At 42.4% G+C, this 22,600-nt stretch overlaps 1 protein-coding gene across 1 annotated transcript in view; it reads left to right on the top strand.

Annotated features, from left to right (window-relative positions):
• Positions 1-22,600, top strand: part of gas7b (growth arrest-specific 7b) — a 68,493-nt gene that overhangs the window by 18,446 nt on the left and 27,447 nt on the right. Inside the window, exons 2-5 of the mRNA XM_084342965.1 lie at positions 6,930-7,047; positions 15,791-15,868; positions 17,045-17,133; positions 22,068-22,121. Coding sequence (XP_084199091.1) covers positions 6,930-7,047; positions 15,791-15,868; positions 17,045-17,133; positions 22,068-22,121 — 339 coding nt within the window. The remainder of the gene's footprint in view (positions 1-6,929; positions 7,048-15,790; positions 15,869-17,044; positions 17,134-22,067; positions 22,122-22,600) is intronic.

Below are 22,600 nucleotides of genomic sequence, written 5' to 3'. Positions count from 1 at the left end.
AGAGCGTCTGCGGAGCGCTCAGACAGCAGCAGTGATTGTTGTGGTCGCTCCTCAGTCATCGCAGCCTGGGATGAGTCCTTGTGTTCTCTGCCAGGGGCTCTTCTGGCACGCTGTGAATGTGGAGCCAAAGGCAGTCTGAGGTTTAGAAGGTTAACCATCTGGAATGGTGCATTATTTAATGTTGCATATGCTGAGACAAGCTGGCTCTGAGATCCGTCGCGCTTCCCACCACCAAGGTGCTCCCATTCTCTCACTCATGTCTGTTTATTTGATGTGCTTGACGGGACTGTCAGGTCTGTCACACACTTCTGTCATGGAGGAGAATTTAAACTCACTGTTCAGTCGAGGCGTCGCTCCGTTTTGAAGCAGATCTGTGGACGTTTCAAGCGACACAAACTGACACAGGAGACTCAGAAGCACTTTTTTTGATTGTAGCACTGGAAACGGACCACGTCAACAACCTAAAACGTCTTCATGTCCAAGATTTTTGCATATTTTCTGCGTCCTTGTGACTAAAACCGTCCCACTCCCATCTGTCTTTGCCTGCTTCTGAGAGCCATAACTGCTTAGCTTGGAGAAAAACAATACTGTGGTATCATTTCTCTGATAATGAACATGTGACCAAGCAACAGTAAGTCTGAAGGAAACCAACAGAAAAGCCTCCAGGAAGAGTGACCCTGGATCTGAACCTGCATGTGATGACATACGTATTGTTATCAGGTAGTATTTTGCTACATCAGCCAAAAGCAGACATTCTTGTTGAGTTTATCAACTATTTTTCCAGCAAATTCACTTTTATCCTGTTCTACATGGATACCACGATACATAATAAACAATCCATAGCCGTTATTGTCCATATCACCCACCCCTAAACTGACTAGGTGACTTCTAAAGGCCCTGTGACACACCAAACCGTCAGCATGGTAGTGACTCCTGTGTCTCACCCAAAAAGCTACACTTGAAAACAATGCAAAGACTGCAGCCAACGGCCAACCAGCTCGTATGTTCTGCGTTTGCGTGAGTCTCCATTCCACCAGGTGAAGAAAAAAAAGGGAAACTGGATGACTCAGGACTGCAGATATAAAAAGGGTTGTTATGCTAAGGCTGCTGTGTTTTTTGACACCATATAGCTACTTCTAAGTGAAAATATGTCTGATAAAAAATTGCAAATGGCGCCGGCGTGGTCAGCACTCGATCATTTGGTTGTTGGCATCATGGATACCACAGCGTCAGGCTCAAGGGGCTGTCCCTTTCTTTTTCCGTTTCCCTTCTTATCCAACGATTTGCTTCGCTCAACAGCCAATCAGAGTGATTTCTCTCACCGACGAGTCCATTGGTGCAGGACACATCACAAACACTAGGGCCATGTTATACTACTGAGTAACAGAGTAGTTGAACATTTTGGGAAGCATTCAAGTTTAAAGCATTAACAGTGGGAGCAGCGGAAAAACAGCTGGCCGCAAAAATGAAGTGAAAAATCCTCTAAAGTCCTCTGAAGTTCAGCCATGAAGTCACACACAAACACAGATGGAAATAAATAAACAAATAAATACATTTAAAAAAGTCAGTTATGCACGTTTTTGAAAGATTCCATACAGTATGTTATTTCCTGTGCTTCAGAGGTCGCAGTAGTTGTATTTTGTAAAGTTGTGAAAAAGCCAGACTCTGGGTTAACCCTGATCTGACTCAAGCTCTGCACTTCACACACAGACATGAGATTTGTATCGATCCTGTTATCTAACTCTGCGAGCTAAAACAATTATGTGTATTACTCAAAAATGTTGAGCTATTCCTGAGCTGGAACAGTAGTCTCAGAGCAGCCGGGGCCTGGGGAGCACATTCTGTGACATCTCAGACTCCACTTTGTACGTACTGACTTTGATTTAATTTAAATTACATTTAATGACGGAGACTATAAAATAACAAAGTCATGTGACTTTACAACTTTTTACCACAGTAAAAGTCACTAAGAAGATTAGATTGCCCACTATGAGTTGAATGATATGGCCTGTTCAGAGCAGATGCTGATACTGATTGTTAGAAGTGAAGGAGACTGATATTTGGGACCGATATTCATTTGCAGTAAAAATGAAAGTCTTTGTGTCAAAAACAACCAGCAATGAAGTAAACCTTAGCACAATTAACTTTATTAAGTACTGTTCTTAAGTACAATTTTAAGGTACTTTACTTGAGTACTTTGAGTTTCTGCTTCTTTGTTCTTCCTCTCCACTACGTTTAATTGATGCATTTAGTTACAAGTTACTTTGCAGATTCAGATTATTCAGTGTTTACAGGCTTTTAATTGTGCCCTGTTACCCACCAGATAGTGTTGTGGGCAGGACACAACACTATCTGTATTGTCACTGTATTGTTTGCACTTGTGTTATGTACTTATGTCTTGTGTCTGTCTATGTATGCACTAGGGTCTTCATTCGAAATATCAAGTTCAAACACATTTAAATGACATGCAATTTGTTTGAATGAATTTGAATGCCAAAGTAACACATTTTTAAATGAGTTTATGATATTGAGAATCTGAGAAAAATCAGCCCGATAATCAGTCTACCCCTGCTGCCTACCATCTATTGAGTTTGTATATCTGCTCTGAAGTCCATAAACCCCTGAGCAGCTGAACATGTGGGTTCCATCAGTGAGCCATCCAGGACTGTGACACACAGAATACTGGTCCTGGATCAGTGATTGATATGAGGAGACAGGAACTTTCAGTTTCAAGACTTGATTACCATCCTGGCAGCCAGACCCGAGGACCCCAGGTTAACTGTGCATCATTACTTTGTGGTCATTTGATTAATTGCACATTTGTTTGGCAAACGTTTGTTTGGTAATATACAGAATCACAAAATATACATTGAAATGATGAGGGCCTTAAGGTGGTGCCTGCACTATTATGTCCAGTCCTGTGTGGCCCTCTGTGTTAACACCTGTATATTGTGTATTTCACTGATGCATATTCTTAAAGGATAACTACCGTTTTTTACAACCTGGACCTTATTTCTGGCAAAATATATGGTCATTTACTCACCCAGATAACTTTGGTGTCATTCGGCGTCGTTCGGACGAAATTAGATACAGTGCTAGCGCTATTAGCCTCTGAGTCCGGGCTCGTCTATTGTCAACATCCGGGGTCTGTAGGCTGATCTACTACCTCTGACCTGGAAGATGTCGTCTCTGAGCTGCGCGCGCACCCGCGACAGCGCGGCTTGTTTACCTGTAGCTGCTACTGCTAGTTTGACCCCGGATGTTGATAACGGACGAGCCCGGATTCAGAGGGGAATAGCGCTAGCATATCGTAACAAAATATTGATGAAATTAACTAGTTTCGTGGCAGATAATGTGTTATATAGAGGCTGTGTGTCGCTGCCCCGTCTCTCCCATTATATGGATATATCGCCGCTACGCTGGATCTAATTTCGTCCGAACGACGCCGAATGACACCAAAGTTATCTGGGTGAGTAAATGATCATATATTTTGCCAGAAATAAGGTCCAGGTTGTAAAAAACGGTAGTTATCCTTTAACTGAATTAGTGTTAAAAGATCTAAAATGAGATGGTACACACAGTAGAGTGGGTGGAACGGGGGGCCAGCTACTCATTTTTGCCTTGGGGGCCCCCTAACAGACCAATCTGCTCCTGCTTTCAGCCACTTACACACTAGAACAGTGGAAACAAATGTGCTATGATCCATGTTTTGTGACTGAGGCGCAGCATGTGTGCAGCAACATGAAGGGCGCCTTGCCTCTGCACACATTCATGTTCTGCAGCACTTGACTCTGCTGTAACTGTATCGGTGGCTTGGCTCTGTTATTGACTTCTTCTCTTCCATTTCTCCTTCAGAACATAAACATGTGATCCAGTGTCACTGACACGATTGGAAAGGGCTCATATTGTTCTTTAATGGCATGCCGGAGTTTATCTATAGTTTCATCCATGACTACTTTTCACTGCTGTAGGAAATTACAGCACTGTTCAAGCAAATCTGTTTCTCAAAGGCACACGAAGGACAAATATAACAGTGACCACCGAGACCATCAAAGGGAAAACATTGCTGTAGTGCTGTCGGAGACCGTGTAATTACATGCAGTCATAAGTCACCCGGGGCTGACATGGATTCATAGTCTCCAGTCCTGTGGGACCAGAGAGCTCTGGCTTCTTCTTGTGAGGGCAGGGAATGACTTCATTCTCCGAGGTGATGCAGCTTTCACCTCTGGGGACAGTTTATGCTGAAATCAATACTTACTGCTGCTTGATCACAACTAAAAACGGCTAATGAGATAGTAAATATCTGTGAAGAAATGTTTGCTCAGAGTTAATATTGTCCATCCATCCTCTGCTGTGAGTCAGCGTCTTATGATCATGACTAGCATTCTTGTTTCCCATCATCCAACCTGGTCCAAACACGTCTCCATGGTGGCCGCAAGACTTTTCAGTCAGAGAAGAGAATTCAGAGCTGTCAGGTTCATTTATTACTGGTTTCCTCAATCACAGACATTTCTTGTTCTCATTCTTTAGCATGCAAACAGCTGCACTGACCCAGAGCCTCCTGATTATGGTTTATGAACATCAAAGATCTTGTCATGGTTTGTACTTTGTCTGGCAGTCTGGACAGTCTTAGCTATCTACTGGTGCTACTCCTGGCATGAAGCTACAATTAGCTCCATGAGCTGAAAACACTGTCCCCAACTGACTTTGTAATGTTTCCAGCTGATCCACATGTGCATTGATGTTTATCCTGCTGCATGAGTTGCCCCAAACGGTCTTCCTGTCAACAGTTCTATCTGGGTGTTTTTTGAAGCCCCTCTCCAGTGTGTTTTGATCATTTTTATGATCATTCCTGACAATGTTTTATAATTTTTTGTTTTTTAACTGTTGCCAAAATGGAATGGACTACAGTAGAATATATGAGTGGTATGGCTCCTTGAAGAAAAGGGCAGTTAGTAGTGAGTGAGGAGTGGAGAATGATGGTCGGTGGCTCAGCTCAGAGCAGACAGCTGTTACCGGAGCAGACGGAAGGTTTAGCAGTGTAGTGTTCTAGTGGCAGTAAATGTACTGTACAGGTTACAGTTTGACCATGAATAAACTCTGCTGCTCCTCAATACACAAGAGAGTGATAGCTATCACAATCACTGCTAATATCCATGCTATTGCTATCCATGCTAATGATGTTAATCATGCTGAAACGGCAGGTTGGTAGCGACGGTATAACGTCTGACTGTTAACCACGGCCCAATCTCTGTTGGAGAAAAAATGTGAACTGTTGGACAGGAAGAAACTCTGGCTGCAGAGGGACTTTTACATTCAGAAGGCCTGTGCTATGCTATGCTATGCTATACTAAGCTATTAGCCCAATAAAAACATAGAAAAACATTAAAGAAAAAGTTCACTCAAAAAAAGTAAAAGCCAGTCATCATCTCCTGCCTTCATGCTGATAGAAAGTCAGGTGAAGTTTCGTAGTCCACAAAACATTTCTGAAGCGTTGAAGCAAACAACTGAAGTAGATGGGGACTTGTTTTAAAACGGAAAAACAAACAAAAATACATCAAATGGCTCCATACAGCTCGTCCAAGTCTCTGGAGCCCTGAGATCTAAAATTGATTTGAAAACACATTATTTAAGCCCTATTAATGCCAAAAAGCTTCACCGTAGCTGCTAAGCTAAAGGCATGCTCTCATGGATTACACTGGACGAGCTGTACGGAGCCATTTTAGCTATTTATTTATTTAATTTTTGGTTGTTTTTTCCATTTTAAAAGTCCCCAGCTGCTTCAGCTGTTTAGGAGAATGCTGCAACAATGTTTTACTGTGAAGCTCCAGAAATGTTTTGTAGACTACGAAAAATGATAATGTAATATTTGACCTTGTCTGCAGTGCCCTGTCAGCAGTTTTACTGATGTATCTTTTATCATGGTGATCTATGAGGAATATGTTGGGGAGGGGCTGCACCTCTGAGTGTCATTGTGGTGTCTAATCTAATACAAAGCAGTGAACTACACTGATTAAGCTAGTTAGCCAGACATGCTAACATTTGCAGCAGACATTAGAGAGGTGTAATCCATTACTTCTATATTTTCTCTTCTATTTTTTGTTTTGAAAATAAATACAAAATCAATAAATCAAATCCATACCGAACATGTGTTTTACAAGCAGCATGACCACAAAACTTGGCAGGCCTTCCATGACTAGTTATGATTGTGAAGCTGTGATTGGACAGTCTCTGTTCAGAGATGGGGTTAGTGAATGGTCGTTTATGTCTATGATGGCTGCCAAGCTGCCTCCTCTTGCTGTGTTGTGTGAATCATATCCATCCTGCAGAGACCGGATTGAGTTTCATTGCACTTACTAGAGCAAACCTCTTCTGGATGCCTGAGTGACTTGGCGTGGTCCTGATATGTTATGATATGGTGTAACTGGAGCTGATATGGAATTTCATCTGACTCCCCCAAGTCTCCAAACAGCATCTCCACAATGTGTTTCAGCGGCCTCAGCCTGCTGTTTTCCTGCTAATCAGTAGCAGATGTGTGCAGCTTGCCTACATGCTCTCTTGTGTTCCTCGGCTGTATGTTGGAGCTCGGGGTCTCAGTCCGACTGCAGAGCCACTCTGTTGTTCTTTGTGCAGCAGTGGCGCAGCTCAGCCTGCTCGGCTATGATGTCATTGGTTGCTGGTTGTGAAATGCTTGAGGAAATGAGAACCTTGTTGAACTCGGGCTGAGCGCTGCACATTTCTACTGCATCTCTTGTGTATTCTCTTCTTCAGTGTCTAGTTTCTTCTTCTTTTAACTGCAGCAGTTCTGGCAGACCCCTGACAAATAAATTTGTGTCTTGGATCCAACGATGTGTTTAAATTCACCTCCGATGTGCCGATGAGCTCATTTATGGTTGCTTATGTTTTTATTGCTTTTTCTGTTTTGACAGAAGACAGCATCCCTGAGTCAACTTCCTGTTGAGGACCTCAGAGACCCCCTGCCTCCTCAGTGGAGATGCTACATGTCTCCACAAGGGCGGCGATACTACGTCAACACCACCAACAATGGTAAGAGTTGATGAAATGTAACAGTCCAAAACACATTTTGCTCTTAATAGTGATGCACAGCTGCTGTGACTCGGTATCAATCATAATGTCTGTGGATGAACTGTAGAACTAGAGCCAGGATGTGGTTAGCGTAGCTTAGCATAAAGATGGAAAATTCGGGAAAACTGCTAGTCTGACTTTGCCCAAAGTTTAAAAATACGTGACTGACTCTAAAATTAGAGCTTAATTACTGTTAATGTACGGGTTATGTAAATTATTAGTGAGGCTAATTGTTTCAGATAAGCGTATCCTGTGATGTTGGACTGCTCCTTTAATGCTCATTGTAATGAGCAGTGCAGTGAGTGCAGAGGCGGCACGTGTCATGGATCCAGGCAGGATGTATAATGTTTACGTGGATTCAGTAAATTACACAGCTGGCTACGACTTGTTCAGCCTATATTTGTTTACATTTTAGCAAGCTAGCCATAAGTAGTTCCTGTAGGTAATGTACCTATGATTGTGCAGACAACTACCACTGGACTTTCTTAAGCAATTTCTGTGCTGATCACACAGCTCACAGCCTTGTTATATTCATCTTTTGTCTGACTGGTTAGATTTGACTGTTATTGCTCTTAGAAGGAGTGCTTGTTGCTTTTTAGCATGTCGCTGTCTGCTTCACCTCACACTGTATCGTAGTCTCAGGTCTCTCCCTCCACGCCCTCCTTTAAAGGTGCACTTTGCCATTTTGACAGGAAATAGTTGGGGGTTTTTTTAAGGAAAAGGCACGCTAATGAGTTTGGTTTATTACAATGAGGTCCTTATTATGTATTACAACACTTTACTCAAGTTCATTGCTAAGTTGTGGAATTCTGGCTTCATCACTAAAAAGAATCCAGTTGGGCAAGAACCAGTCAGACGATCAGACAGGTTGTAAACAGGCCCCAACTGCTTGTTGTTAACATACTTTTCTGCTAAACCACGAAGTGTGTCTGACATACTTACCTTACTTACTGTACCTACTGTACGTACTGTAGTTAATGTGCACACAGTCCCCCTGTGCAGTGAGGAATCATCACCCAAATTTGGGGTTTGCTACTGTTTGTTTCTTTCATATAAAGGTGGTTTTGAAAAAAGGTTGAATATTTTTCAACAAAAAGTTCCAACACGTATCTGTGAGATCACTCCTGAGACTGCCTGAAAGACGTGCTTAGGAACATTCATTTAGCAGTTTTAATCTGTTACTTGGCACAAACAGATTTCCCCAGCTACACCTTGGATTAAGAATCAAACAACATTTTTCATTAAAAATGTTCCATGGCGGAGCTCGTATTTATCAGAAAAATGACACCTGAGCAATTTCATCCGTCAGTAATGGAGTTAAACTTCCACTCTGTCGGCACAGCAGTGATGGTACCAGTGAGAGACAGGGGGCGTAGAGGAACTGATGCTGCTGATAGTGCCTTGTTTCTGTCAACACAATCACCACTCAGTGTCTCCCTGTGCACACACAAACACACACACACACACACACACTGGCACGGAGACAGCTTAATGCCCTCCTCTGTTCCGCAGACATAGCAACATAGCCTGTCTTTACTATCCCTGGGTGACCTCACTGTAAAACCTGACTGATGATACTAATATCTGGTCCTGGCAGCTCTCATGTGCCTCTTGACTTCAGGATGTAATAAAGGTTTAAAAGTGTACGAGCACAGACACAGTGCTCACCAGTCACACAGACAGACTGACAATTTGCCCTCATGTAGGAACAGTTTTGCATTCTTATATTCACCAGAGTGAACACATCAAAACTAACCTGAGTCTTTCGCAGCTAAATTTTTGTAGCTTGGCGATATAGGGACAACTTTCAGGGATGGACTGGTCAGCTAACATCCAATTTGGGACACACTAGTGCTCTTCGGTCCTTCTGTTTTATCTGTATTGTGCTGTTTACTCCCTCCTGTTCTTGGGTTTGTGCATCATTTTATTCAGTAAGAGTTTCATTGAAAAGGGGAGAAATACGTCTGAGCTAACAAAAGGGGACACTTAGCAAGAATGTTAGCGTAGGTCACAAAGTTTATTCAAAAGACGTATCGTACCATCGACTCCTGTATCTTAGCAGCCTGCAAACCCCTTTCAACACATTGTCATACCCCAAAAAATAAAAATTTAAGGTGTTGATCGCTAATGACTTCCAAAACAACAGAAACAACAGGACTGTTGGCAGTGACACGTACTGGACCCTTGTGGGGTCAGGCAACCAAACTATTTGGTCAGGTTTAGGGAAAAAGCTTAATTGTGTAAAATAAGTATGTTAATTATGTAACCTAACTTACGTCCCTATGTTAATACATAAGTTATGTTATGTGACATAAGAAATTGACTTTACTTAGTTAAAATAACCATCACATTTGGTTTCACAACCATCGGTCTCCTGGGTGAAAGTCCTGTGTTTGTTTTCAGCATCCAACCACCCCGAACGCTTCCTCATGCAGACGTTGTCGCTCTTTATACTATGTCACCTGACTTCCTCCTTTGCTGCGTTAGCACACACTTACTAATATCATATTTTTGCGTCGTTGCTGACAGCTTTTAGAATCTACAAATACGGCATTTCTCATTGTGGAGTTGTTTGAGGAAGGTACCCTGGACTGTGGTGTGGACTGAACAACCGGACCGAGCCTGCTATAAAAAGAAGGTTCCGGTCGGCTTCCAGTTGAACTGTGGTGTGAAAGGAGAGCAGTCCAACCAAAGCAGTTTATTACAATAAATATGGGATTTACCATGACTTCAAAAGCTAAACTACAGTGAAATCCATCTGCTGATCATGACTTGTTAAGAAAGCAATCTCTTTATGGACGTAGTGTCGGTATTTACGCAGGATCTTTTCGCTAGCTGTGGTAGCATGTATGCATGTCAGGACATGAGTGTGTCCCTGATACAACCATCAACACCACAGTTATCCTCCCATAATATTACAGTACAGAACCACTCTCTATCTGTTTACTATGTATATACTATATGATTAATAATGTTCATTATCAGTCATTTCTTTGTGACACCCAACAAAATAAACACGTACAGTAAGCAGCAGTAAAGAGCTGCGCGATCACTGTCAGTCATCAGAATTTATTTTTCAACTTGAGACGGTGTAGCACTAATGATTCAGACTGACATCAAGAACACTGTCCAGTGAATGAGTTAGCTGTCAGTCTATATGACCTGCAGCTCCTGCTTTGTCTGTAAGTCAGTGGGAACCTGCAGCAGATGAACCGAGCTACAGGTGTGGAAGCACCTTTTATCACTCACACGTGCCATCATGTAATGTGGTATTACTAGATGCAGTAACAGTGAAATAACATCAAAAACTATAGTCTCTATATTAACCCTGTCAGACTGAGACAGATCTGTTTGTCTTCATGTAAAACTGAACATATTCCAGAGAGACAGAGATGACAGGAGTTCCACAATAGTTCCTGAGAGAGAAAATGATTAATTTTTCATAACTTTTGCTCAAGAAAACATCTGTATCCTGGCTCATGAATAAAGCAGTATTGTTGCTGTGGTGTTGTAAAAGTGGCCACAGAGGACACAGAAACCCTCCAGGACTTGTTTTCAGTGTCTTCGCTGCATGATGACTAAATGAAAGCTCAGTCCCGACACACACTCTTACTGTACGACAGGCCTGTGGTTCTTTCAGATGCACCACAGCGCAGACGGTTTCCAAACAAACCCATCTGATAACATTTTTCCTGAAACATTTGGTATTTATAGCGTCTCTGCTATTTTACCGGGCCTCCCTTTTGTTGCTTTAAAGTTCAGCTAGATTAGATACTGTCCTGTGTGTGTGTGTGTGTGTGTGTGTTTGGTGCGTGCGTTTGTGTTTCAGCATCGCCATAGTAACAGAGCAGTGTGCGTGGGTGAGGTCTGCGTGTCCTTGTGTCGAGCTTGTTTTTTTTCTAGGTTTTCCTTCCTGTGTTGCTGGGTGCAGCGGTGCACGGTGCTGTGGTTTGTACCAGCCGTCTCCTAAGACTCTCCACTCATCCCAGCCTGACCAGTGGGCTGCTGCATAAACACAGCAACCCCAACACTCAACAGTCCCAGCACACATACTGTAGATTTACAGCAGGCAGACAGTCATGGAGCCTGTTTCATATGAAACCATAAAAAGGTTTATAAATAACATGAAGTCCAGCAGAAATTAAAGTGCAAGGTTTTTTTTTTTTCTGGTGCTGCCTACAGGTTTTCCTGTAGAAGTATATTCCAGAGAGAGACATTTATATTTTATAACATGGTCTCTTTTAGTTATTTACACAGAGCAAATTGAATCATTTTATTGGAACCTATGCATAAAGCATAGTGTCACCTTCCCTCCACAGCCAGAGAGCAGCCCAGCACTCAGAAACAGCCACTGACTCTCTATCCAACATTGGTTTGTTGTGGTTCAAAGTCCGTCGCTCCTTTTGGTCACATGGCCATTCAAAGTGAAATAAAGTCAAGCTCTACTGTCTTCTTATCGGCAGGGGAAATGTACAGTAGCCTACTAATGTTAGTTTACAGGCTAATTATATTAGCTGCTCAGCTAATTAGCCTGTCAGCTGTAGCAAAGAGAGCTGCTGTTCCACTAGCTCTTCTCTGTAAATCTCTTTACGAGTAGGTGTCACATGTTCCTGCGGTTCACTGTCAAAACATGGTTTTGACAAAATTACAGTGCCCCACCATTCAGCCCTACTTGTCCTGGCATCATAAAGCCGTAACCCATCACCTGACTGACAAATTGGTGCCCTTTAAAGGAACAATTTGCCCAAAACCACAAATCCAGTCACCATCTCCTCCCTCCATGCTGATGGAAAGTCAGGTGAAGTGTTGTAGTCCACAAAACATTTCTGGAGCTTCACAACAAAACAGCGTTGCAGCATTCTGCTATACAGCTGAAGTAGCTGGAGACTTGATTTAGAAAAAAAAGTAATAACTTAAATGGCTCTGTACAGCTCGTCCAGTGTAATCCGAGTCCCTGGAAGCCATGAGAGCAGGCTAATGCTTCTAGCTTAGCAAATCATTTTTAGATCTCAGGACCTGCAGACGAGCTGTGTGGAGCCATTTGATGTTTTTTTGGTTGTTTTTTCCGTTTTAAAACAAGTCTCCATCTACTTCAGTTGTTTAGTAGAATGCTGCAACACTGTTTTGCTGTGAAGCTCCAGAAATGTTTTGTGGACTACGACACTGCACCTGACTTTCCATCAGCGTGTGGTGAAGAAACGATGAGTGGATTGTACTGCTCCTTTAACCCACAGTGGTCTTGATCTTGTGGGAGGAGGATGTTGGTAATGCTGTAAACAAAACCTTACATAAATTACACAGTTACATGAAATGTTCATTATTATTTTAAGTCATTTTGGTCACCAGCTGACGTTGATAAATGTCCCTGTGGTTTTCTTTAAGGAGCTGAAGCCCTTCGCTCCGTGCTTAGTTATTAAAGTGCAGTCGTTATTCTTAAATGCCACTGATAACAACATGCTGTCTGTCCTTGGATTGTAAGCGAGTGTCCAGCATGGATGTGTTTACATCAGGTCTCCATGACAGCGACTCAGCTGTCAGTCAGCAGCGTACACCGGCCTGCCCACTCCAGTGCTTTTTTTCCACAATAGCGACAGTGTGTCTTCTGCTTTTTCTGTTTGTTGTTTTGCTGTGAGAGGAGATCTGTTTAGTGCTGTCTGTTACCGCTGTTTCCTCTTCAGATAATACAAGGTGTTAATGGGCTGTGATTGATGAGAAACAGAGCCAGGAGGTAGCTAATGCATCAAGCACCAGTGTCATATGGTTATGAATAAAATATAGCCGTGTCAGAGCTATCTAGGGCATTTCTCCTTCTGCGATCAGTGATGTCTCGCCTCACTTGTGGTGTAGTTGGTGGACAGTAAGCTGATACCGGGCTATTTCTGTTTTTAGACCTGCTGTTGACTATTTTCATTCATACATTCACTTACACACATCTGCTACTCTGCAACTACTGTCTCCCACTGTCAGCCGCCGAGTTACTGCTCCTCTCTGCCGACTCTGAACCAGTGGTGTTGATTGAACATGACTGACTTTGGTGAATCAGAAAAGCATCAGTTAATGTTCTCACGTCCCGGAAAAGATCCTTGTGCAGCATCAATCATTAGATGCTACATACTATCATTGAAGTCACATCATTACGACCCATGACAGGCCCGAAAAAGGGAGAATAAACTCCACAATCAAGACCATCAAGGCAATTTAGAGTGATTGACAACTTTTTAGACTTCAGCTCGTCTGTGACAATGACACTGATGAGAATCACTCTTGGATCTGGAGGCTTGAATCTTCCAGGTGCCAAGTCTGATCTCTTACCTACATAACAACCTGTGTGACGGAAATGATCAGCAATCTGCATTTCAAGAGCCTGTTGCCTAGAAACTGAACCTGTTCCACTCAGGTGTCAAACTTTATACTAAACAAGTGGGCCTTCATGTGTCAGACCTAGTGACTCATGAAAAATATAAAAAGCTGTTTCATTTGATTAATGTATTGATTAGTTAACCTAATTTGTCTTGTCAGTTGAGCTTCCTGGCTTTGAATCAGGCACGCCGGGTACCATCCACACACTAAATGTAATATAAATCGTTTTTTAAATGGTGTTTTGACTGCCTTCCCTTTGGCAAGGCAGACAGTCACAATAACAAACAATTTCCCCGAGCTAAGTAGATTAAGCTATATATTTGTGCATTAATATCCTATTTTTCTCCCAGTATTGATGTGTTTATGACAACCTAACGGAGGGAAATTGAGACATTTAGGGCCAGTGAGTAAAGGCTGTGCGCTGGTGTTGTACATCAAACGGAAGGCACAGCCTCTCTTCATGAGCCCGCTGCCAGTTATCCCCTCCATGCGTGTCATTTGAGCTGATGGGCTTGGCTCACTTGTCTCCTCAGCTAAGCAGAGCAGAGCCAGGCAAAAACACCCAAATGAAATAAGAGCTCTTTACATGTCTGAACCTCTTCTTTCTCTGCTGACAGTAAAGAGCTAATTGAACTGGTGCTGCGGTAATAAATTCACATTGGACAGTAAAAATCAAAGAGAGCTATTCTATATTGCTTTTTGTCTCCAGCATCTTTTCCATCAGAAGTCAAATGGGGGTAGGTGATGGAGAAGTATTAGTGCCTCTATAGAGCTTGGTTAATCTTTAAGAAATGTCACAAGGTACAGGATAAATCTACCGCCATTTTTAAAAAAACAAAGGTTTAAATAAGCCCTAAACCTTTGTGCTAACACTGTTTTCAAAACTGGAGCAGCTTCCTCTCACAGCGAGGAAGCTGCTCTGTAGTCTGGTGCTACGGCAGCAGATACTACTGACAACAGAGTCCCTGACTGAGCTGAACTTTCAGGACTCTGATCAGCTCACCGGGCTACTGCTTCACCCATGACTAGTGTTTCAGGGTTTAAGGCTCTCCACCATGAATTTGTTGTCTATACCGGTCATGATGAAATAGAAAAAAGATGTATATTAAGTACTTCTTGGTTGATAATGAGACACAAAATCTGGACCCAAGCAGCAACAGACACTGCGTGGCAAAACTGTGACAAACACCAACTGTTCTCCCGAGCCGAGACACCTGTCAATCAAGTTAACATGCCCCAAAATGATTTTTTCCTTCAACACAGAGTGAAATGAATCCTGTGTCCATGAGCGGATTGTTGATTTATCCCTTGTTACGTGCTAAATATTAGTCATGAAAATAACTTTAAAGTGTTTTGTATCAAAGTCTCTTTTCTTTTCGTGTAGAATGTGAGAATATTTTTGATGAGTCATGCTGAACTTGGGGGCATTACACACATTTATCCAATCAAATGTGATTGGGTATGACGAGCTTCACACTTGACCTGTAGCTCATGGGTAGCTACTGGAGCAGTTCTTAATAGGAGGTGTGTGTTTGGATATCAACAAGCAAAAACTTTAACGTTTTCAAAGAATGAAATCTAACTTATTCTTTTCCCCGATCCTCCTCCTCCTCCTCCTCCTCCTCCTCCTCCTCCTCCAGACTGTGGCTGGCAGTGGCTGAACATTAGTGAAGTGAAAACTTCCATTTTACTGACTTTAACATTTCATGGTTCTTTGAAATTGCAAACAAGAAACACACACACACACACACACACACACACACACAGCGTCCTTGGTTCAGTGATTCAGATTGCTCTGGTATCGTGCTCATTGGGGACTTTTCATCAGGTTGGAGTAACAGTTGTCATATCAGCTTTTTTAGAATCATCTTCCTACGAAGCTGGCCAGCCACCAAGCTACACAGGAAGAATAGCAACAGAGAATGAGCCACAGAACTCGTGACACACGTGGTTGAGATTCACCCAGCTGCACAGGTTGTTCAGTTGACGTTCAGAAAGAACAACTGGGACCGTCATCACAAACGTTAGCTGCTCCTGCACACTGCTACAGCTTTAAAATACAGCCCACTTCAGAACATGAACACAACGTCTGAATGAAGTGTAACAAAATGCCATTTCAGTCAAGTCATCACAACAACTGTACTGAAAGGACAACGCAGGAGCTGTGCTTTTTCTTCTTGTTTAACTGCTGACTATAATAAATGCCAAGCTTGCACCCATGGATGGAATCACTTCTTCTTATTGTTGCCCACAAATAGATCCAACACGGTTACCAAAATGACAGAACAGCTGCAGCTCTTCTAATGTTGTTTTTCTTCCCCTTCTCCTTCTGAACACCCATCAGAGACGACATGGGAGAGACCGTCCAGTACACCCGGGACTCCCAAGATGTCCCTCCGACACAAGAACTCCCTGCCGGCAGGTACTACAACCCTCTGTCTCTCCATCACTTCAGCTTCCTCAAGTTTTAGTGCCCTGGGGCTGTGAATTCTCCGAAAATTCCACAGTGGCACAAAGCGCCCGCTCATGCGCATCAAACACACACACACACACACACACACACACACACACACCAACACGCACTTCCTGTGACAAATGTTATCAACAGCAGAACTAAGGCCTCTTCTGTCTTCCTTTTGGCCCTAACGGCAGATAAACAGAGACATGTTGGGAGCAGCCCTCATGGGTTTGTATCACCTCTACATAGACTACAACTACTTAGTTTCACCTCAGATCAAACAGCAAAGACTCTTGCACACACTTGGATTATTTTTATTGGAGGGTTTTCATAATAGACTGAAACTTGCTTGCTCATGTTGGCTTTATGAACGATATTCCCGACCAGTTCAAGCTCAGGAGCTTGTGTCACCAGCTCTTCACTAGTTAAGACTTTCCTTGGAGATTTACTAAATTGCACCACAAAAACTAGTTCTCATGTTGAGATGAGTTGTTACTAATATACCTAGTCACACTGAATGCTAGCTTGCTAATGTGTGACTAGTTTTGTTTGAGTAAAAGATGCTGTTCATTAAAATAAGTGTTTATTAAGTAGAGATGTGCTATATTTGATTACTTATTAAAAAGGATTAAACAAAAACTGGTTTTCATGCAGAGATTAGTTCTAGTGCATGTAGCAACTGCTGTGTAGCTAACTGAAGCTAACAATTTTAGCACAACATGACCATCAAGGCTAAAGTTGATTCGTTTAGCAAACATTTACCACTATAAACTTCATGAACTCTGAAACACATGTTTCTCCATATGCTGATATAGAAACAGAGGTCATGCCTACATTTAAAACATATGGAAGTTAAGTTTAATATATTCTGTGTCACAGTTGAGTCATGATACAGTTTGTGATGCTACAGGACCTTTATTAGTACTGAGGTCTGGCTCAGACATTCATTAAGTTTTAAAGATGCAAACCAACTCTGTAAGTCACCTGTCTGAGAGTCCAGGGCTCTTTTTATGCCCCTTTGAAGACATTTATCAACTGAACAATAAAACAAAGATCTGACTTATAAAGTTTACAACTCATCTGCAGCCACCAGATGATTAATGACATTTCTTTCTCTCTGTTTTCTTCCTTTCTCTCCAGTGAATGGGTTTCACTCAGGCGGCAGTCCCTTGCATCATGTGGAGCATGCACACAACAGTCTGGTCAGGAAGAGCAGTACAGAGCCACAGGTGAGGCCGCCGACTGTTCTCATTCTTACTCCTCGACAACATGACACACACCCACCGCAGGCTGAAACTCTGGCTGAAAGAGGATAACGTTTCCATTGAGCCGTGTTAATGCCACAATACCTTTACTACCTTTATCACTGTAAACATTATTTATGTTTCAATAAACCTAGATAACCCCTGATGCCATCAAACTAACAGCAGAATGTGAGGGAGAAAACCGAGTAGAGCTTGACTGACAGACATCTAACGAGGCAGGTTAAGTGAAAACACCTGTGAGGGAACATGGCGATTTGACCATGGTCATAGAGTACTTCTCATTTCTCTTACGAACCGGAAGTCATTCATGTCCACCATCTTGCAGGCCATGCCAGTTCCCTTTTTTTCTGCTCCAAGGAGCGATGAGTGAGGACACACGATAGCTGCCTTCACAGAAACCTTTTACTGGCCGACACGCCCCCTTAGTTACTGATTGGACGCTGCAGCGGATCAGACTGATCTGATAGGTCACCACATGACTGGAGTTTCATACCAGAGTGAAGACAGATAACAGATTCAACTCAAGTATATTTAGTTTGTTTTCTGATTCAGCAGCCAGTTACAATGTGTCAGCCTGACTGTGGGAGAACAAACGGACCACAAACAACTTTCTACATTTACTACAATCATTTTTCTTTTCATGGTCTGTTTTAAACACATGAGGCTGAACATTCCTGAGCGTCAGCATCATATGTTACATCATTTCAGTTTTCCCTCATTTAGCGTAAAGATAGTGTCAGTGTTCAAAAGACACCATAATCACATTCTGAGTTATTAAATGATGATTTCACGATCAGAATATCACTGAATACAGACGCAGATAATGACTCAAGATATAAACACATTGTGTGAGTTGAAATGATTCCTGTGCCTCTGAGCTGACACAGTACACAGTATAAATACACAGTTCACAGTATAAATACACAGTACACAGTATAAATACACAGTTCACATTATAAATACACAGTACACAGTATAAATACAGACTGCAGCTTGTTCTTCATGCACAGCTGTTTGTTAAACAGGTAACAGACAGAAAATCACAGCCACAGTTAGAACTTTAAGGTTGTGGGTTCACATAAGGAGCGTCACATCCCGACATGTCCAATGAGACAAAACTGTGAGAATGAAACAGGAACTGAACTCACACTCACCACAAAACCAGACAGCAAAGCGGGAAACAGATCCAGCTGTTTCTGAGTTTCTCCAGAGATCAACCTTTGAAAAAATAAAGTGAGCATCCAGCAAAACTGTTTGCCGTCCACCTCAAAGATATTTAAACAGGTATAAAGGACAGGATTGGTAATTATGTAGGAAACAGACAGCAGCTGACATAAATAAAGTTCATCACAGTCTAATTTCCACGTGTAGGTCTAAACTATATTCACTATAACTTAATCATGTAAATGTCTGAACTGATTACACGTTAAACTGCAGACACACGTTTGATGATGCGTCGATCATCACAGGAAATCTGTGTTGGACGGTCCAGGTCATTAAACTAAACATTGTGATTAATATCAGATGGGCTGCTGGTGGGTGAAATAATACATGTCATTAATGAGGAAAACATCACATTACCTGCGCTATAAGAAACCATATAAGTGCGTCTCTCCATTAACAGAGCTGTGCACAATTACGCATGTGGCACTTTAACTTTATTGATTATTTAAATCTCTAGACAAGTTTTAGTTCTGTGTTATAATTTAAATATATTTAGATAATTGCAGTTTTGGCATAAATTCATCTGACGTCTCTACAGCAGTAAAAGCTGACTGACAGCTGATCCAGCTGTGATCAGCTGATCCACGCTGCAGAGGAAAGGACCTCTCATTTGTCTTTAGAGATTTCCTCTGCCCTCTCTCCTCCCGTGGTTTCCTCGCGTCTCTCCCTGAATCCTCGGCAGGCGGGACTAAGCTGAAGGAAAGGATGCAAGTGACGGAAACATGGAAACAATTTAGGTGAAATGAGAGGCACCCAGTGTGCAGAGAGACAGGAAGCAGGGGGGAGAGAGCGAGGGGTGACATGAAACAAATGTCTCCCGGCCACAATCAAACCATTTTACCTTTGTGGTTAAAAGTCACTGAAGTTATATATTGATTAAAAACTGAACTAAAGTACAACTGAAGAAGACACAAAATAACCCTGCTGTTCAAATTATGACATGAAATCTTTGGTTGCTAATCTGATCACAGAGAACAATTAATTCATCATTATATCTTCACTTTATGAAGTAGGTTGCTCAGCGTGCTGTGAAATGGCAGTTAGCAGTCACATTTTAAAGACTTTGGTATCAGAATGAACGAATCGCACTGCCAGGTGGAAACAAACCTTTAAACCTTTAATGTGGAAACCAGGAGGTCCTGCAACAAAGAGGGGGCGCTGTTTCCACAGTTCACATCAGCAGTCTCTGAAGCACACCGGACAACACCTGGGCGCTGCTGTCCAAACTAAAGACAACTCAAACTGTCATGACACACACAGATTTATTCAGAATAATCACTCAGAATCAGTCGGGAGGCATTCAGAAACAGCTGTTTATGGTCTGTAGCTCTCTCTCCCTCTCTCTCTCCCTCTCTCTCTCTCTCTGTGACTGTCCCTTTACCTCCCTGTTGTTCCTCTCCTGTCTGTGGATTGCTATAACGGGGGGGATTAAATTAGGGCCAAACTTTGATTTACAAGAGCAAAAACAAGAAACAGAACTAGGTGACAGGTTCTGTCCGTCTGTCTGTCTGTCTGTCAAACTCCTCCACTCTGTCTCAGTACAGACAGCACTGACCTACACATGCACCCCCTGAATTGGCCAAACTCATTCCATCATTTCACAGCACAGCTCCAACTAGCTTGTGGTGCTTACAGTAATCATATGCCAAAGTATTCAGACACCAAAAAGCATTAAACCACTGCCAGCAAAGCTTATGTGACGTGCACAATAGTCAGGCATCACTGTGTAACCTGACCGCTCTCTCTCTCTCTCTCTCTCTCTCTCTCTCTCTCTTTTAAAGGAGACCTATTGTGCTTTTTGTGTTTTTAGAAACTCAACACATTTTGGTCTGAAACAAAAGTTTTAAAGCTGCAATAATCTCTTTTTGTTGCACTTTTAATCACACACGTCTGACACGTTGTGGCCCTCTAAAGTTGATTTGGCTATGTTATCATATAGAGATGTTCTCATGCCGTTTTTTCCTTCTTGATACCAATTCGATACCTGAGCTTTGGGTATTGGCCGATACCAAGTACCGATCCAATACCAGTGCGTGAAATCTGGAAATGAATAACAATTCCTTTAAAAACTGTTAAAGTGCAGCCACTTTTTAAATAGAACAGTTTAAAATAGTAACGCAACAGCAACTTGGATGAATCCAGGAATAAATAATTCCCTTAAAACTCATGGAACTGGTTTGCTTGCAGCACTTTGGGTTATCCAGAGTCAAATATAGCCAAATAGCTGACATGTCGCTAGCTCCAACTGACTCACTTGAAATCAACTTCTTCTTCGCCGCTCTAAAAACAGTAGTTACCAGGGGCAGCACAGTGCAACTTCCTGTGTTGGCTTTTAGAGCAACGAAGAAGAATTGATTTCCAGTGTGTAACGTTAAGCAGAGCTAACGGAGCTAACTGGGAAGTAGCAGGATCCCGTTTCTAAATGACGTGGTATCGGATCGGTGCATAGACTCACGTACTTGCTGATGCCGATACCTGCCTTTTCGGCAGGATTGGCGGCATTTCCGATACTGGTATCAGAATCAGAACAACTCTAGTTTGAAAATACAGACATAAAACAGTATTAGCAATCAAATGCAGTCTTGTTCCTGGTCACATGATAAATTTGGGTTTTGGTATTTGGGCATGCACGGTCCATTTATTCAAGATTGTTACTGAACCCAGCTGCCTGCTGCTGCTGGACACAAAGGTAATGAGAGCTGTAAGAGAGAGCTGAATCGGTAAAGTGTTGACAACAGCCCTACAACAAAACAATGGGCTGAAAGACATTAAAATGCTCTCTGTAGATGAAGATGAACTACACTTTTGAGTCACATTTCTCTGTTGTTTTGTCACTACGAGCTTCCTGTTTCACTCTTCTAATCCCTTGCAGAAATAAAACTGGTGATTAGTGCAGCTTTAAGGTTTAATAACCAGCCCTACATCTTAAAGCACCTTTACACAGTCACAATAAATCACAGATAACACACAGCACGATGATGCGTGATGTCGTCTCTCCACATTTCACAAACATCAAACCCCTCTCTCTCTCTTACGCCTCTTATTATTAATGGAGAGGCTGATGGCAGTTGGAGCAGATAAATCCCTCCTACAGTATCTGCTCCCTTGATCATAATTAAGCAGGCAGTCAGGGTGCAGTTATACAGGATCCACCCACCACTTATTCACTCCGTATCCTCATTTACCCCTTTTCTGCATCCTACACACTTTTGCTACAGAGTCCTCTCTTTGATATCTATTTTTCAGTGGAGGAAATGTGGAATTTAGGTTTCACTTTATATTTATACTTGCTTCCTAATTTCTGTCCTCTTTATAAACTCCCCCGCTGTTGGTTTATCTCAGGACGCTGGAAATTTCTCTATTATAGGCTTAAGTGTTAGAAATCACATACACATACATCCACACTCACACACAAAGAGAGAGAAAGCCAACCATGGTTTGCTTTGCTCTGCAGAACTATCCTCCCTACTCTGCACAGCAACACACACACACACACATGCATACACACCGGCAGCAGCAGCAGAAGCAGAGAGAGCAGCAGACAGACGCTAACAGCGCTCGCCAGGAAAACAACTGTGTTTGTGTGTGTGCGAGTGACAGTGTGTGTATGTCGAGCAGTCATGTCCGACACGGAGGACGGAGGTTTTGACGGGGCATCCTTCTTCTCTCTGCAGAGCCCGGGATCAACGTCGCCCACCAGGAAACAGAACAAGGAGACCACGGTCACGGTGAGTGGGGCAACTAACGGGAACTCTTAACTAACAATGAACTCACCCTGGCTCTCTACAGTAGCCCTGAAGGGCCAGATTTGACACCAGCAGATGAGAACTTAAGTATTTCTTTCTCTTAAGTTGGGAAAGGATAGTTTGGGAAAATGCAATTTCCAGTAGAGCAGATATCCTCTGTGGAATTTATTTTTCCAGTTATGTGTTTGCTGGATCAGTCAAGAAACGTAAAATATATAAAAACATACATTTGATTCACATGTTGACTAAATGCGAGCTGTACATTTAAACTTCCTCCTCAGTGGTGCGTTCTCTCTTCACTGCTGTGAGGAGTGTTTGAGCTTGTTGTCAGTTGCTAGTACACAGATACACAGTGACATCATCCTGATCAGCATCCAGATGATTTCTCTCTGTTGTCAGGTGGTCGCATCCTGTCGGGCCTCATGCTTGGTAAATAATAGAGTTGCTGCTGCTGCTGTGAG

Source organism: Pagrus pagrus (genome assembly GCF_965226575.1).
Source record: "Pagrus pagrus genome assembly, chromosome: 21".
Classification (NCBI taxonomy): domain Eukaryota; kingdom Metazoa; phylum Chordata; class Actinopteri; order Spariformes; family Sparidae; genus Pagrus; species Pagrus pagrus.
This window is presented reverse-complemented; position numbering and strand designations above follow the sequence as displayed.